We start from the raw sequence: 18,659 nt of genomic DNA on the forward strand, positions 1-18,659 counted from the left end.
TGGTTTCTTCTAAGAAAAAAAAATCCGGCGTGCCTTGGTGGCTCAGCCATTAAGCATCTGCCTTCAGCTTGGGTCATGATTCTCAGGATACCGGGATCGAGTCCCGCATCGGGCTCCCTGTTCAGGAGGTAGTCTGCTTCTCCCTCTTCCACTCCCTTTCCCTCTGCCTGATGCTCCTTTGCCCACGTTCTCTCTGTCAAATAATAAATAAACTCTTTTAAAAAAAAGAAAAAAAATCCCTTTTCTCATGAACCTTTTTATAAATGAGCACCAACCACTATTTCAGTGCCAGAAAGTTGGCTGTGTCATAAACAGTGACACACGACGGACCCACGTAGCCTCCCAGGTTTAGCATGGTGTGTACCTTCGTTTTCCGCCTCAGAGCCTCCTGTGCTGAAGGACCGCCACCTCTCCTTGGCTCGGGCAAGACAGATGTCAAAGAGCTCTGGAAGAAAAACCTCAGGGTGAGTACCATGGGCACATGGGAGTCTGTGTCCCCAAAGCCCCGGCGAGCACACGACCAACTCGTTCCAATGCTTATAGATTGGCCTCAGACTGCACACTCAGGAAGCCACGTGAGCAAGTCCCCCAACGCGGCTTCCGAGGATGTCAGCACATACTAAGGAAGAAGTCACAAAGTATTAGCACGATGCTGGGTGCATGCTTCAACAACACAACATGCCCCTACCACACTTCTGTTCTGACTCGTGTCTGAGTTTACTGCCTCACTAGACTGTGAGCCCCTGGGGGGGTGAGACGTAAAGGTTTCTCCCTCGCCTACGCAGCGAGGGTGATCGGCACAGGGACAACACAGAACGACACAATCGATGAACACCAGATGATGGATGATGGAGGGAAGCAGAGCCCAGCACAGACCCATGTGGCTCCAGAGAAAGACAGGAGGTGGCTGCTACCACAGGGGCCCAGCCTCCCTCAGCTCGCTGCCAGACACAGGAAGGGGGCCAAGCACAGCGGGCAGAGGCTTCACGACACTGGGGCTCTTGCTGGCCGCCAATTCCCGGGAGGAGCCCCCAGAAGGCTGGCTCCCAACCTCCCCCACCCCTACAACTTTTTTTTTCAGTAAGTCTTCTCTTTGAGGAGCTTAGAACAGTGAAGTAAGAGCTCACGCTCACAAATTCTGCTGTCATAGCCAGCCCTGTGTGGGTATGTCCATGCCTCATTCCTGAAGGAACCCCCATGAGGGCTCCACCCACGGAGACCTCCCCAGCCCCCTGGCCGTTCACCCCAGCCCTGGGTCCCTCATCCACATCGGCGTCGCTGACGAGCACCGACGAATCACGAGGACTTTAACTGCAGCTACCCAGAGAATTTCTGTCACTGTATTTTTCCCACCATTACTTCTGGAATATACAACAGAGCACCCTGCCTTCCAGAGAGTTCACTCTGTTTTATTAAAACAACAGCCAAGTTGTGGGCACCGTATTATGATCCAACAAGGGAAATCTTGATTAATTACCTTTTCCAGCCTTGTTAAAGATCTGAGTCACAACACGCGGGTCAGCCGGGGCAGAAGAGGGTATGACTGTGAAATGTAACTTCATACTATTATCTCTGAACAAGAGGGTCTGGGGAACCTCTGCCCGCTCTCTTTGCAGGAGGTGGGCTTGGCTTGAAGATGGAAGGAAAGCACCGCCTGACCCCCAACCACTGGGAACCACTGGCCAGAAAAGGTACACGATGGTTCAAGCACAGAAGCCAGCAGCCTCAGACAAAAACGAGTTGAAGCGTCAAGTCCCACAGGTGTCTCTGTGCTTTACTGTGGTGTCTGCAGTGATGAGGGGGCAGCAAACACACCTTCCTCCCAGACCGGGGTTCCCTGAGAACTTCCCTGAGAACGAAGGCTCAGTAATGTACTACACCGACTTTCTAGAAGTTTCCAATCTTACAAGCACAACCTTCAAGAGCTAATCTCCAGGGGTTCCCAAGTTGGAACACAGGCTTCCGACCCAGCCAGGGGTAGCAAAGAATCCTGACTCCAGCCCGCACCAGGGTGTGGGGCAGTCCCGAACCTTCTCAGGAGGGTTGTCGATGTTAAAGACATCTAAGTAAGCAACAGAACACAATGCCCGGCCTCACGTTCTTATGCTGGCTTAAATATTCAGTAAAACTGAGATTAAGGAGAACCCAAGAAGGTGGCACAGGCATGCATCCCATGGATACTTCCTGAGAGCCTGCCACGTGCAGAGGGCTGGGCTGGGCCCAGTGACGGAGCGGAGAGCAGGACAGCTGGGACCACAGCCTCCAGGACACGTGCTCTCGTGGGGGAAATGGACTCCAGGCAGACAATCATACAAGAACGATGCGACGTAAGTAAAATGAACCGATATCAGCATCAAGACAAACTTTCAAGATATGTAATCGGGGCTGTTGAGCCCCATCTTCTCTGACATAGTTCACAGAAGATTCTAATTCCCCTAAAATCAACGCAGGCATCAGTGAGAACCACACAGACATACACAGTACTCAGCACGATGTTCAGCTGCTGCTAGAGTTTAGAACATTTTCAAGAACAAGGACTGAGGTAAATACTCGGCGATTTCTTCAAACTTCTACAAACGATTTCAAAAGTTAAATGTTACATATAATCCTCTAAGGTACAGAAACTAAAATGGAGCCTGGAGGCAGTCACTAGAAACAGAAACCAGAAACCATCCACACAACCAGCTGACCTTACTCAAGACAGAGAACGCTGCCTGGACAAGGCCGCCATTGTGGGGTAAGGTCAAAGTCTTGTAAAATTAAGGAAAAAAAAAAAGTAACAGTAATAAAAACACGAATCCTACCTACAAAGAGAAGATACAAATCAGTTTTCCACTTGAATGCCTTCCGTGGGGGGAAAACTGCCCCTACCCATGGCAGGAGCATGAAGGGCGGGAGGAAGAGGCTCCTGTCTCAGCAGCCGAGACCACGGCCGGGCAGAGAAGTGTCTCAGCTCCTGGTGTCCTGCTCCCTCTGGGCACACAGCCTCGTGGGCTGTGGGGCGTGGAGTAGGAAGCCAGTCCGGGGTGCACAGCTACTAGGGTATGACCACCGGCACGCCGCACAGGGCATCCGGGGAGACCAAGAGCCCAAAGAAAGAGGAATACCTACATATCTCCACCTCCCCCTGGACGGCAGCTACCAGGACTCAGGGACCCCGGCCTGGCATGGGAGCTGTCCTTCTACGGCGCTTACAGATCAACCACCTGGAACAAAACGCCACCAAAAACCCCACCGCACCCCAACCATGAGGCCTCCAGAAAGAACACCTGCCTTTCTTCCACTCCCACGTCCCCACCAAGCTGGCTTTCCACAGCACCTGGAGGAGAGATCCTGACATGACCCAGCCCACCGCTGCTCTGAAACCTCTCTGTGCCCCCTTGTCTGTTCTGGGAAGAGGACAGGTATCAGGAGGAAGGCAGGCGTCTGCTCGGAACTCCCGGTTAACAGAAGCAGGGAGGAGTGACCCTGGCTGCCCCGCTGTCTCTCCCTCCTGGAGGACCCAGTGACCAGGCCTCTCAAAGACACAACTTCAGGGCAACGGCTGCCTCTCTTCCTCACAGGGCAGAGGGTATGGGGGAAGCCAGAGGACAGGGGCTGGAAGGTGGCAGGGGGAAAGGATCCATTCTCCAAGCCTGGAATCAGGCAAGCTACTCACCATGGGTGATGTTTAACTCATTGCCAATGGCTAAGCTCCAGACTTTGCCTCTCACACTGGGAGGGATCCCCTGCCACCAGAGATCTCGAACTTTCCTAGAGCACCACCTGCACAAAAACAGAAGCATGGATTTATGAGTTTGTTCTCAGTGAAGAAACATCCGACCACCTGTGCGCCTAGCCCCAGACCAGAAAATCAGGGGACAGAGTCTTGCACGTACAGTCCCCACCCTCAGGGAGCCGCAGCCCCGCACTCCAGAGGCCAGGAGATCAACGACAGCAGCTTAACAGGGACACCAAGGGCCCCGTGTGAGCAGGGAGGGCGCTGTTCTGAAGCTGAATCCTGTGTGACTGGCCCCAGTTTAAGAAGGTAAAGGGAAAGGCTTTCTGAGCAGAAGGCAGGGAATGAGAAATAGCCTGGGCTGCCGCAGGAACTATAGACAGCTGGGCACAGCGCAGGGAGCCCCAAGAGCGCAGTGGCTGGCCACCACACTCTGCACGCAGGCTGGTCACTGGAAAATGAGCCCCACCAGCAGTGGAGCTGCGGAGGCCTGTGGACCACGAGGCACATGCACAGCCCACAGCAGGGACCGCCGCCAGCCGAGGCTAACGTAAAGGGGCCCAGGCTCGGCTGGGGCTTCTCGGCACAGTGCGGGGGGAAGAGCACAGGCTGCTACGGCAGAAACCAGGGCTGTATCCTGATTCTGCCCTTACCTATGGAACCCAGAGCAGATTCCTTCTCCCCTCTGCCCTGCAGCTGCTGAGACCCTCCCCCAGGAGGTATTATGAAGGTCAAGTGGGACAGAGCACAGGGGCGCCTGGCCGGAGCCCTGAACATGGGCTGCTATGTAAGTGCCCACATCTAGCTCACACCAAGGGTCGGGCAGGGCAGGAGGCACCAGGAGTGGAGGGGCAGGAGGCATTTTGCAGCGACACAGGGAGACAGCCCAGGGGTTCTGAGCACCCCCATTCTCTTCCTGGGTCCCCTTTGAGAGAAAATATTTCCCTAGCATGTCCAGCCTATTAAAGACACCTAGAAAAGTGGGCTTCAGGAATAGCTTGTTTTCCCGCAGAGATCCTCAACAGGGCCATCTGACCCCTGTAACGAGAGCGGGGAACACCAGAGCGAGGAAAGTGCCAGAAGCAAGTCCCCAACATCCTGACATCCGGTTTAGGTGGAAAGGGACAAGCCTGCAGGGAAACTCCCATCCAGGCTCCCCGGTGGCGCCCGCTAACGGACCGAGACCCAGAAAAAGCCACCCGCCTCTGCGCGTGGCCCTAGGGACCACTGTCTGCACACTGCCCTCCCCATTCTGAACGTGCAAGGAAGACAGATCTCTCGCTGTCCACGGGTGTTAAGATGACAGCAGGTGTCAGGCTCTGCTGGGTACTGGCCACTGGGAAATGTCATCAAAGACCCCAGCCCCAGCCCTAGACAGAAGACATCAGATGCTGGAGCAGATGGGTGCAGTGTACCCAGGGGCCAGTCACAGTCCCCTGGGCAGGAATGTCTTCCCCAAGGAAGTACGAGCTTTAAAGAACGAAGAGTTAGCTGGAGGAGGTGTTACAGGACAAGGGCACTCTAAGCAGAGGGCATGGAACATGCAAAGGTCCTGCGGCTGCCTAAAAAGAGGGGTCATCAAGGCGGGAGAGCTAGAAGGTGAGCCTAGATGGGAAGGGTTATCTCACAAAAGTTCCCACCAGGTAAGCAAAGGAACTCACACTGTATACAGAGCAGCAGGAAGTCACGGACATTCTACACTAAGGGGCAGGAGATGACACAGACCTGGGCTTTAGAAGGTTCCTCAGGATATGAAGCAAAGTCAACCTGGGGGTCAGATGAGGGCAGTCCCAGTGTCCCGGCAGGGAACAGCAGGGGTGAACTGAGGTGGGGAGGGAGACCCCACACCACATAAATGTAAAGGGTAAATTCACCGAAGGCTGTGATGGGAGCTCCAGTTCACACTGCTGCTAATGGCAGGTTCTAGAGGGAACTGCCAAGCCATCTAGCAGTACCCGCCACACGACAGCTTACATTGTTTCCCAGTTAGGCAAAATCTCGTTGTTCCAGGTGAGGACGGCGTTGCCGATGCTCTCCTCCAGGCGGCACCTCTCCTCCAGCTGCCTTCTCTTCCGCTGGGCCTCCTTCAGCTCTGCAAACCGCGATGGCAAACGAGGACAGAGCATCGGTTAACTGACACCTGCCGCTCGCACACAGGGTGACTTGGCTCAGAGTCACGCTGCGAAACACCCAGAAGACGCCACCGAAGTGGAGCCGTGACGCCACCCTCCCAACTTCCGTTCTGGGCCTCTCGGGGTGCGGAACATTTAGGCCTTGTCCACCTCTCACTAAGCTTTTTAAGGAGAATGCGCAGACGGAAGGGCATGCAAGTGAGAACAGGGTTCAGCTACCCCAGGAGAGAAACCCAAGAAACTCCCTGCCCAGCCAACCTGGAACACTGCTGACCACCAGACGCCCCTGGGGCCCCCTGCCCGGTCCCCTTCCCCATTGAGCCTCTAGCCTCACCTCTCACAGCTCAGGCACAAGTCATAGCGTGGGAGGAGCAACTTGGAGAAATCTCACGCATCTTAAACTACACGTGCTTCTTGCTATTTCTTTTACTGCACTATTTGGCAGTTTATCGCACTATTTGGCAATTTATCGTGCTATTTCTTTTACTAAAACAACATGCAGCATCTTAGCCATTCTGCATGTACAACCGGCAGCATGGGGTACGTTCACATGGTTGTGCACCACCCGCCCCTCCAGAACTTTCTCACCTTCCCTGACAGAAACTCACCACCGCTCTACTCTCCACCTCTATGATTCTCACTGCTCTGGGGCTTCAGGTCAGCAAAATCTTACAATACGCATCCTTTAGTGAGTAGCTTATGTCGCTGAGCCCTCCAGGTCTGTCCATGCTCTAGTAGGTGGCAGAACATCCTTCCAGTTTACGTTGAATTAATACTCGTTGTGGGATGGGCCACACTGTGTTTACTAGATATACTTTTTTAAACATGCTGGTGTCTTAGGGTTTTTAAGTGCTGCTGGGGATTTCATCAAATCCAATGACATTGTCTTGTAAATGAGGAAAGTGGAGGCCAGAGAGGGGAGGAAGTTTGCTCATCACCTCGGACTGAAGCTTTCCCCAGCCTAGCACTTCTGTCCTAAAGGGTCTCTTTTCTCATGTAAATTCATGGTGTTATCACCTTGGAGAAAGCTACTGGGAATGCACAGTCAGTGGAAACATATACTTTTGATGAAAAATATTAAATTTCAAAATATTTAGGCATTCACCAAAGTTCAGGATCTAGGGCTCCAGGGGGTAAAAAAATCTCCGGAAAGACACGCAATCTCGTGGCGTCTGACATAAGCAACACGCATGAGAGCCGTTACCTCGTTTCTTGGCCTGAACCACCATTTCCTCGTACTGCTGCCTGTGTTTCTGGGCTTCTTCAGCTGGCTTTGCTGGGAGATTTCTTGACAGAAAACAAAGGATTTCTACTATTACAAACATCAAATAAAAGTCTTTGAAAAACAAAATTTGAGAATTACTTACTAAAAAAAATGAAAAACTCAAAAGACCAAAAAACTACATTTGTTAAGATGACCCAAGGCACAGCAACTTCTTAAACTAAAAAGATTTAATTACAGAAGTAAAACAAGCTCATTATTTTAAAAAATCTGAAGTACAAAGTTAGTAGAAGGAAAGGAACAGCTGCCCATAAACACTTGATCTTCTGGTATTTTTCACCCCAGTCTCCAGAACAACTGCGAGCTGAGCACATCACCCAGACAGCTGTCACACTTTCTGAGAAGCAGGGACCCCAAGGGCAGGTGTTGCACATACGGACGAATCCGCTCTCCGACCAGTTTCTCCAGGGCGCAAGCTTCCTATCAGCTACTGGCTCATCTGTGTTCTTTTACATAAAATGTGTGTTACAGTTCTGAGCATGTAAATGGGGTGTGCAACTTCGAATCCTGGGTGAAAACCTCAAACGCACGGGCTCCTTCAGGTCAATCTGCAGGCGCTTGACAGCTGGGGGCAGCAAGGTCGGGCTGGTATGCTCCCCACACAGCACAGCCTGTGTTCTGGTATATTCTGAATGACTGCCCACCTTTCTGCCAGAAGGCATGGCACCTTCTCCCACAGGCCCCGTTTCTGACAGTGCTGGGAGGGTGGTCCCGAATGGGCTCTTCCCAGGTCCCTCTCCATCCTTCTAACCCGGCACTGAAGGGACTCTCTCCCCAACCACCACACATTCACCAGGCCCAAGGCCCAAAAGTTAACATTACAAGACCCATTTCTGGGTGGCTCAGTTAGCTGGGCATCCGACTCTTGATTTCGGCTCAAGGACGTGATCTCGGGGTCATGAGATTGAGCCTCACATTGGGCACTGCTCTTGGCATGGAGTCTGCTTGGGATCCTTTCTCTCCCTCTCTCCCCCCCACTCACACGTGTGCACACTATCTAAATAAGTAAATAAATAGAAAAATAAAATCTTACCCCCCCCAAAAGACTATGACCCACTTCTGCAGATTTTAGGGTGGGCAGGGACCTAAGAGACCACTGTCTTAACAAGCTCGCTTTCTCCCTCTTTCTAAAGCTGCGGGATCATCGTATTCAAACACAATGTTCACAGAAGCTCAGTACTTAAAAGGAGACTGGCTGTGGCCTGGGACAATGCAGCAGTCTCTACCTCACTGATGCCTCCAAACGTGATCTGTAAACCAGTCATCAAAGCCCATCTCATCTGCCGACGGACACTAGAGGCCCCGGGACACCAGAGGTGGGCCCGTGTACAGCAGACCTCCAAGAAGCCAGCAGGCCAGGCCAGGAGCTGACCCACCATGCTGGGGTGTCCCTGCAACACCCCCTTTGCAGAACACTTCCCTGTGTTTCTTGCCATTACCAGTCAGCCCATAATTTACAGTGGCTACTGAAGTATTTCTAAATGCTAAATTACAATGAAAAACCACCTGAATGGAAAACCTCAGTCAAAACTTCTGTGTTAAAGGACAGTTTTGCAAACTGGTTATTATTATTATCATAGAACACACATTAACATAGGGAATAACGAGGAACTGAGGATTTTAATATGTATCAGAGATTACTCTTCTTCCCTCGAGTGACCCGAGCTCTTATTCTAACACAAATGTGATCAACAAATTGTGCTTATCTACTAAAGCAAACGTTCTAGAGATTCTAAGAATCTTTTGAAGACTCACGCTGGTCTGTCTTCCAGGATGAGAGCGGTAGTGGACAGTGGCTCAAAATCAAGATTCTTCCTCACATTCTGCTTTGGAGAGGGTGGCTTGCTAGGTCGTCCAGCCTTGTCTTCATATTCCTGGGACAAAGAAACAATGGATAACTCTGGGCCTAGCCAGTTCTGATATTATGAAGCCCTTCCAAGCACAAGAGAGCTGTTTTGTAATGAGGTCCTTTAAGTCATTTTGAGGGTAGCACATTGAAAATATTTCCTTTTTGGAAGGAAATACTGCCAACTAGAGGGGTCGGTCGTATAGCTCTGCGGTGAGGACTGCGGCTGCCCCTGCTGCTGGGGGCTTGGGGGGGCAGTCACTGAGGACCGCCATCCCAGCAGCCCCCCCTCAGGCTCTGTGCTTCTCTGGGATAAGAGCTGTTTTCTGGCTTCTGGATGATGCCAACTTCTACTGGTTATTGCAGTGGCCACTGGGAAACTCAGAGCCATAGCATTCATCTGACCCCTGGCTTCATCCCCTACACGCTTCTAACCCAAATTTCAAACCCCTTTCCTTTTATCTCATGGCATTTTATATATTTTTGTTAGCCCTTCCAACAGTTTCCGACATGAGGAAAAGGTTAAACGTTTTTTGCAGAAAATGATTAGAAGTGTTTCTTTTCGTAGATGTATTTTTTCGTTTTTTGCAGAAAATGATTAGAAGTGTTTCTTTTCGTAGATGTATTTTTTAAGTACAGCTGACTCAATGTTACGTTAGTGTCAGGTGCACTACATAGTGATTCAGCCAGTGTGGTTGCCACGTCTCACCATGAATGCTACAACAACATCACGATGTTCCCTGTGCTGGGTCTTTTGTTCCCATGACTTACTCGTGCCCTAACTGGGAGCATGTGTCTCCCACTCAGTCCCTCCGCCTCCACCTCCCCCATGGCAAGTATCAGTGAGTTCTCTGTACTTATGGGTCTGATTCTGCTTTTTGTTTATTCATTTGTTTTGGTTTTTACATTCCACATCTCAATGAGATCAGATGGTATTTGTCTTTCTCAGTCTGATTTATTTCACTCAGCATAACACACTCCAGGTCCATCCATGATGTTGCAAATGCGGTTCCATTTTCTTAAGAGCAGGAACATAAAAAAAAAATTCTTTAACATCTTTGTATGAAGCTGTCACTGCAAGTGGTTATGTAAATGCTGGTGCTACAAGCAGACTCACTAGCACTGGGTCACTGATGTGTTCCACAGACTGTAGCCAAAGGTTTGGTCACACCTGGTGACCCACATTCCCAATGCCCAACCAGAGGAGTTCGGGGAGTCAAGCAAGTTGGCACCAAAGAGTCTGGCTTCTGCAAGAGCATGTGCGTTGTGTGCCCATGCGTGTGTGTAACGTGCATGTGTGCGCACACGCACGTATGTGCGTGCCCTTAGCCCTCTGACAAAGAGAAAAACAAAACAATACTTTTTTATTGCCTATGTTACAGAGAAGGCTCTTGGGACTCTCCTGCTCAAGGTAAGACCATCTAACTGCCAAGAAAGGACAAACAAATGAACAGTTAACCCACGATTTAAATAACCATTCCAGATAATAGAAGCAATATCACAAGCGGAAAGCCATTAACTGCTAAAGGAATTAAATCGACACTAGCTGCCAAGGGGCTGTTACTGGTAACATTATTTGGCCAGCAATTATTCCCTCAGCCAGAAGAGCCTATAGAAGCCTCTAAAAAGTAGAAAGGCGCATTTGTTTCCTCAAAATACACAGGCTGCAAGACGGGGCACTCCAAGAAGCAGGGGGGTGGGGCAGTTTCTGTGCATCTGGGTGTGCAGATTACCTGCCATCACCGTCTACCCTGAAATGGTCCCACTAAAACACCAAAATGACTCCTACCTACCTGAAACTGAGAAAACAGACTCCCTCCTTCATGGAGTCAACATCCGAGCACACACAGTTTCAGGCACTCAGCTGTAACTTCACATGGCCATCGAGCCACTGGAAGCTTCACATCTAGCACCAGGATGTCAGAGTCTTGAATTTTAGAGACAATCTACCCAAAGCTGTGTGTTAAGAAAGATTCTGAGACATGCTGGATTTTAACAAGAATTAGTCCCGAATGCCCTGTGAGGTGTTACTCACCTGCTGACCACAGAGGCCGAAGACGGCAAGCCCAAGTTAAATGTCCCAAAACATGGACACCCATTTCCATTTGCTTTTGTGCGCTTTACACACACAGTCTCATTCTAGCTCTGTGGCAATCTCCATGGCAAGTCTCACCCCACTCTACAGACAGGGTAACTGAGGCTTAGAGTGAAGTGCCTTACCCCCAAGTACACAGCCAACAAGGGGGTGGGGTTGGCCATTCCGCCACTCTGCACCAGCCCAATCTCTTTGTGATTACACTCAAACAGGTATGCAGTTTTAGAGGGAAAAGGCCCAGTTCTACACGGGTTAACTGCAGCCACTGGAGCCAGATGGGGGTGGGAACAAATTCAGATCCACCAAGAACCAGCTGTGGCCTCCAGCAAAGCCCTTACTCGGAATCTCTGAGCTTCATGTCCACACGTGCAGAACGGGAAGGAAGCCGTACAAACCAGAGGGGACTATCTAAGGAACAGGGAGAAGCTTTGGGCACAGAAAGTTCTCAATAAAGGGTAGCCCTGGCTGCTGAATGCCATTACCCTTAGGCCTGAAACAAGCGTATAAAAAAAGAAAAAGAAAAGGAAACAGAATGAAAGAGAAAGCAAGCAGGCCACCAGCCCTAGGGCCAAACAATCTGGAGCCCTGCAAAGTCTGCAAACAGCACAAATACAGAAAGGGGTAAAAGTAATCAAATGCCTTAATTCGTAACCAAAAATATCAGATCCCTTCAGTTAGCGCTCAGAAACTGTCACAACACGCACCACCGCACCACGAACGAGCCGAGAGCTTTGCGAGAACCTGACACACACGTCAGCGTGACTTCGCCTTCCCGCCAGCCCTCTGAGCCAGGAGCCGCCTCTGTCCCCACGTCGCAGATGGAAGGTGCAGGCCCAGCTGTCAGTGACCAGCCTGCTGGGGAGCAGGGGACCTGGGGTCAGGAGACACGCAAGCAGCAACACTTTCCAGGACTCTAGAATGCACGAGAGCCGCTCACAGACACCATGCAGAAGTAATTCAGTCATTCACATTCTGTCTAAGAAAAGCTTTCAACCATGACAGAAACCTGTAATACTGAATTAAGGGCAGAGGTAGGGCAAATACTTTTGTTTTAACCACATAAAGCACTGCATAATTTAAGGAAAAAAAAAAAAAAAAGAGGTGGCTTGTCCTGCCCATACTTGAAATTGCAGGGAAAGCCTTTCCAGAACTCCAAACAGCACTGCCGGTGTGAATGTCGTTGGAACGTTGGACGGTCACAGGTCTTGCTCCACATCTAATTCTTCCAAGCATCACACGGAGGTGTCAACAATTAGCTCATTTTCCCAATGTGACAAACTGACTTTAGAAACCAGAAAGGACTAACTGCCCTTTTCTGCCGCCTGACCGTCACCACCACGGGCCACACGCCTGCTCCTGAGAAGGGCCCGTCCCCACCCACCCTGCTCACTGCCCAGTGTCCCCACCTGGCTGAGGGTACAGAGGGACAGATGTACACACTGGCCAAGAAGGGCCTGACTCCCTCAGGAACCAGGGTGGTCCCGAGAGGCTCATGTGACCTTGCCCAAGTGGATTCTGTGACAGACACATAAAACCTGGAGAATTCTAAAGTCCAAAGGACTTGCTCCTGATCCTCCTGAGGATCCCAACCATTTAACTGAGAAAGCTGTGGCTGTCTGAAAGCATCCTGGGAACAGAAAAGATAAGGATGCCGAATTCTGCCCACTCTGACCCAGAGCCGGGTTTACCAGTTGGCTCCATATTCCTAAGACCAAGAAAGTCTTGTCCCCTCCCCTCAGTTGGAAATCCGAGTCACCCTCAGCCTCTGTTTGCCCTGATTGCATAAATTTGTCTAAGCACTCAGCAATAAAATTATTGTTTAACCAGAAAAAAAAAAAGGCAACTATTCACTCCAAGGCTCCTTGGGGGGCACAGAGGGAGGAGGGCTACAAAAAAAATCCCTGAAGAAACAATGTTCTGCCATGACTTACCAGTGTTAGGCACGCCATGGGGACGGGGACAGTGAGAAGCAAACAGTGAGTCGGAAGCCTGGTTTTTACCCGGGCAAGTCCTCTTTGTCCTCACTCAACCCACCTCCTCATCTCCGGGAAGGCACCCAAGGAGGAGGGGAGGTGAGGCCCGTTCCAGAGCTACTAGAGCGTGAGCCCCTTCTGGGGGCCAGGCCCACCTTAGGCCAGTCTCTCCTCACAAAGTTTCTTCTCTTGCTGGGACCCCTATGGGATCAAGTTTTTTTGGGGGGTGGGGGGGATCAAGTTTTGATTAGCTCTCAGGCTGCTCAGTACAGATCACCCTGCCCAACACTGCCCAGCCCCAGAGGAAAACAGAGAACGGGGTTCTTCAAAGTTCCAGGGATAAATCAGTTTAAGTGGTCATGGCAACATTTTCTTTAAAATCAAACAATAAGAAAAAAAAAAAAAAAAGCAGAGTCCACATAATAAGGACAGCTTTTTTCAGTTCTATACCTAGTTTTATCTCCGTCCAGAGTCTCAACTTAAATTGTGCAAGGCATGGGGGATGGGGGTGCAGGGGATTGTCAAAAAGGTTTACAGGCCACTCATTAGTCAGCATGGGAGGTCCCAGCCCCTGCCCTGAGGAGTTTACCCCACATCCTGCTGGGAAGACCAGACCAAGAGCAGCAACAAACAAACCAGGGGCTGAGCTGTCGGTGTGGTCTAATGACCCAGCAAAGGGTCAGGGTTAAAAGCCAGGACAACGGAGCAGGGTCCCAACTCCATGCAGGGGCCGAGAGACAAACAGCTGTAGCAGGCAGGAAGAAAATGGAAAGGGCCCTCATCTGCAAAGGGACCACACGGGGCCAGCCCTGGAGGAGACCCAGACCTCAGCCCTGAAGGGCTCTGGGAGGGGCAGTAAGCCGCAGAGCCGAGGAGTGCATGCAGATCATGAAAACTGCCGCAAGAGAGCAAGGCTGGAGGACTGGGTGTCTACAGCAGCGGGAATCCAGGACAGCATCTCATCGAGGGTGCCACCCGAGAGGACACAGGACAGGGCAGATCGGGGCTGGACACTGGAGGGGCATCCTGCCGGCACCAGCCACAGCCAAGGGACACACAGGAGCAGGCTCGTCCGCGGGTCAGGACCAGCGCGTTACGTGGGGAATGGTGCTGAGTCCAAGTGCCAACAGCAAGCTCCCTGGAGACGGAGGGATGAGTCTCGAGAGAGGAGCTGGACTTGGGGCGAGCTGGAAAGTGAACTGTGAGAGAAGCCCGTCTGATGCGCCCCACCACAGGAGCCACAGTCCCCATGTGGTCGTGTGATCGGGACAGCGCTGAGGGCGAGGATAAGGGTGACAGACTCCTCAGGTACGCCTTTAACTTGCCATTAAAAAGGAAAAACAAAAGACAGCGGGACAAACATTTGTCTGAGAGGAGGAAAAAAAGATCAAGCTTCTTGAATGATGAAAAGAAAGCATTCCGGGCAGGACAGCAGCAGGGGAGGCCCCCAGGCTGCCTGGAAAACTCCTCAGGCTGGAAAGAGACAAGACCTGTGCTCCAGTCCCTGACTCAACTCTACACTGTGGCAAGATCAGCCTCTTCCCACAAGAGAGCTAGTGCTGCAGGGACCTCGGCAACAAAGCAAGGCGGGTCATCACGCGTGGTCCCCAGAAGACCCACTGTCCAGGGCACCACAATGGCCACACCTTCACAGGCCAAAAGCCCAGGCAGCCTGCAGGGAAAGCACCAGGGGGCCAGCAGGCCCAGGTTTCAATCTCAACCTCCTCAATGACCACCACCAGCAGCGTGGTGACCTTGAGCGCATTCCTTCGCCCTTCCCCTGAGAATGGATTACCAGACGACAGCCACCGCAGGTGTCCAGAAAATGGCCAGAAGTTCTTTCCATTGCCGGGTCACTACAAAATCACCGTTTTCAGTATATTTCCCCAGCAGGGCCGTGGGAAAACGCAGAGCAAGGAAGAGCCTGGAAAGCCACAGCTGGCTTCACACCTTGCCATCGGTGACACGCAGTTGGGGGGGGGGGCGGCTCTGGTCTGTTGGGACGTTCAGTGGCCTGTCCAGGTCTCCCAAGGGCTCAGCGTTCCGGGAGGCTGTCCTGGTGACCACCCGCCTGACCTCACAGCGAGAAGGCCCCCTGAGGACCTCCGGGGCTGCTTGCCCGCAGCGCGGTTCCCAGAAGAGCATCCCCCTCCTCACCGGAAATGGCATTTGGGAAAGCAACTATGGGGAACCTCCGTTCAAGGCCGTGCTCCTTACAAAACACGCAGAACACCGAGTTAATAGGCGGCCTGGGTAATGCAATGTCTTAAAGACGAACCGGGGCTTCCAGCAAGCCTGGCCGCTGCTGCCGTCTGACCCAACAGGGCGCAGGCTTCCCCCAGCATCCCGGGCAAGGCCCCCTGGCCGGGGAGAGGGGGCCGGGCCTGGCCCGGATCGGAGAACAGGCTGCAGTCCCCCGCGGGGCGACAACAATCAGGACGCGGCGGCTCACCCTTCGGTCTCTCACTGCCTCCGCCGAGGCCGACCCCCGGAGGAAAATCTCTCACTGCCTCCGCCGAGGCCGACCCCTGGGGGAAAATCTCGCGGAGCCGCACACACAAAGCCTGCGGGGAGGCGCACGGGGAACACGGCGGCCGCGTGCAAGCCTCGGCTCACTGGAGCAGTCGTGTGCAACACACACACATGCACACGCACCCGGGCGCACCCACGCTAGGCGCCCGGCCGGTGGGCGGGCCGGCCGCACTCACCATGAACACCGCGGGGCTTAGGGGAGCGCGGCCGGCGGCTCCATGCCCGGGCGGGCTCCGGCGGACGGCTCCGGGGACCTCGGGCGGCGGCTCGGCGCGCGCGCGCGCGCGGGCGGGGGCAGCAGGCCGCTCAGTGGCGCGCAGATGCCGCGCCGCCGATGGGATCGCGCGCTCCGCGTCGGCGCGTCAGGCCTGACTCGCGGGCGGTGGGCGGGGCGAGGGGAGGGGAGGGGCGGGGCTCCCAGCTCCCTCCACCTCCCTGGGGTCCGCCCCCCGCCCCCCCGGACGGCGGCCCGCTCCCTCAGCAGAGCGGCACAGCACTGGGAAACGCGCGCTCCCCATAGGCAGCGGCGAGACCCCGAGCACGCGGAGCTCCGCTCCCTAGCGCGTCCTGGAATAAGAAACGTGTCACCGAACGGAGCTGCAGAACGTGTCCGTGCGCCTCCACTCTGCGTAGCGGGCTGAGAGCACACGGTTGCACATCTTTCTTCCGCAGGAAGGTGCGTCCAGTCCAAGGTCAGGGTGCACAGCGAAGCCCATCCCGATGGGAACCTGACGGACGACTGCTCCCGAGGGGGGCAGCTGGGAGGGGCGTTAGGATCTGAGCGGGCAACACCACTGCCCTGCCCTTACGCACTCACTGAAGCCAGCCGCACAGTGCATCTCAGATGGGAGCATCTCACTACAAACCATACCCCAGCTTACAGGAATCTTTAAAATCGGTGCAGGGGCAAAATTCCTTCCCGGCAGCCCATGGGTCCAATGTCCAGGGGTGGACAGACTGGATCTGGGCCAATGCCAAGACTCCCCGGAATGGAAATGCACAAGTCTCGGGACTAGGACAACGAGGTTTCCCCAGCTGACTTGCTGGAGACCAGCATTCCCAAATTGCCACCAGAAACTTCTTCACTGGGAAGAAGCCTAGGACTTCCACCCAGCTGTACTCAAGAAGATGGAGGAGTAACGGGGAGCACGTGCAGACACGGGAATTGCCACAGGTCACTGGCAGGTGCAGCCATTTTGGAGGGCAGTCTGGCATCCCTCAGAGGCCAATACACCGACCACACCCCTGGGAACCTGCCCAAGAGAAACAAAACGTCCCTCCACAAAGAGACCTGATGCAAATACTCACAACATGAACTCACATTAACTGAGGACATGGGATGGGCAGGAAGGCTTGGTGCACACAGGCTACTGGACAGGCGAACCCCAAAACATGACCTAAGGTCATCTGCAAGATTCCGTTTCTATGAAGTTTCTTTAAAAGACAAATCTCTAGAGAGAAAGCAAATTACTGTTTACCTGGAGCATGAGGAGGGAACTGACAACAGGCCTGAGGGAACTTTCTGGAATGAGGAAAACATCCTACTACTGGAGTGCACTGATAGCTGCACAGCTGCATAAATTCCCTAAAAATCACTGAACATGGACAGTAAGAAATTGTATAGTAATTATACTTCAATAAAGCTGTTTCAAAAAGTAACAGGAGGATCAAGGGAGAGAGGGTGATTCTGGAAGAAGGATTAGGGAAAGCCTTAAGAGAAATTACTTGAAATTTGGAAGACAAAAGCATTGGAGGGTGGGGTGTCCTTTCACTTCATCCCTGGGCACTTTTAACATATCAGCCAGTTTATTCAGTCCTTCAGGAGGGTGTGCCCTTGCTATTTATTACTTTATTAGAGCCCAGAAAATGTGACAGACACACTAACTTGTAGACTGATGTCCAGTAGAAAGAACCCCAGAGGTTGTATATTTTCTTGTTCCCACCAGTCTGTAGGTTTAAATCCAACCTAATAATCTTGTTCTAATTCTTCTTTTGTTTTTATGCCAATAAATACCTAGTTCTTCAAATGCCCTTATCAATTTTACCATCTCACTCAACTTCTCCATGTTTTAAATGAATTTTTGACCTATGGTCATGAATGAATGAATGAAAGAAAGAAAGGAAGAGGGAAGGAAGGAGGGAGAGGAGGGAGGGAGGGAGGAGGGAAGGGAAAAAAGAAAAGGTAAATGTCACAAGAAAACCGCAGAATAACTGTTTTATACCAAGAGAATAAAGGGACAAACAAGCTAAGGGCAATACACAAGCCTGACTGGATTCTGGTTCACAAGAACAGTGTGGTGCAACTGGGGAAAAGCAGAACGTGGTCTGGTCGTGAACATGGTCACAGTCACATGGAATTACTGACCATACCCCTAGGTGTGATAACAGCCTCATGCTGACCGAAGGACAGCTTCCACTCTGTAGACCTGTAAGCTGGCATATTAAGGGGTAAGATGTCACGATACCTGCAACTTACTTTCAAATGGTTCCATTAAAAAAAAAAAATAGAGGCACGATAATATGAATATCCTAATGTCAGCGACTGTTCCATCTCAGCGGACCATATATGGTGCTTACTGAATTATTCCTGGAATCCTTCTGTAGGTTTAGAGTTTTTCTTCACAAGTGAAAGGGACTATGCAATGTCTGGTGACTGTCCTTCAGATCTTGTCACAAACAGCAGAAATGCACCCCCTGTCCTGCCCTCCAGGACCAGAACAAGGCCCATCATTCTCTCCCAGCATCAGCTTCTGTTGCTCACAGCACTGATCACACTTGTAATTACATGTTTATTTAAAATGTATTTCCCTTGGGGTGCCTGGGGAGCTCAGTGGGTTAAGCATCTGCCTTTGGCTCAGGTCATGATCCCAGATCCTGGGATCGAGCCCCGCATTAGGGTCCCAGCTCAGTAGGGAGCCTGCTTCTCCCTCTCCCTCTGCCTGCATCTCCCCCTGCTTGTGCTCTCTTTCCCTCCCTCTCAAATGAATGAATAAAATCTTTGGGGGAAAAAAAAAAAGATGTGTTTCCCTCAGGGGACCATAAAACTTCTGAGAGCAGTGGCAGTCATTTCCCCTCCCTCCC

At 52.1% G+C, this 18,659-nt stretch overlaps 1 protein-coding gene across 7 annotated transcripts in view; it reads right to left on the reverse strand.

Annotated features, from left to right (window-relative positions):
- TBC1D14 (TBC1 domain family member 14) overlaps positions 1-18,659 on the reverse strand; it is a 103,676-nt gene that overhangs the window by 22,209 nt on the left and 62,808 nt on the right. For 6 of the 7 annotated variants that reach the window (XM_080795653.1, XM_080795651.1, XM_080795650.1 and 3 more), the window contains exons 4-8: positions 8,888-9,006; positions 7,055-7,137; positions 5,693-5,810; positions 3,659-3,765; positions 365-445 (exon numbers count right to left, since the gene is read on the reverse strand). In XM_080795653.1, the coding sequence (XP_080651779.1) occupies positions 365-445; positions 3,659-3,765; positions 5,693-5,810; positions 7,055-7,137; positions 8,888-9,006 (508 nt within the window). Of the gene's footprint in view, positions 1-364; positions 446-3,658; positions 3,766-5,692; positions 5,811-7,054; positions 7,138-8,887; positions 9,007-15,754; positions 15,857-18,659 lie in introns of those variants that run through there. The other variant, XM_080795656.1, reaches the window with a different exon arrangement.

Source organism: Martes martes (assembly GCF_963455335.1).
Source record: "Martes martes genome assembly, chromosome: 2".
NCBI classification, from domain to species: Eukaryota; Metazoa; Chordata; class Mammalia; order Carnivora; family Mustelidae; genus Martes; species Martes martes.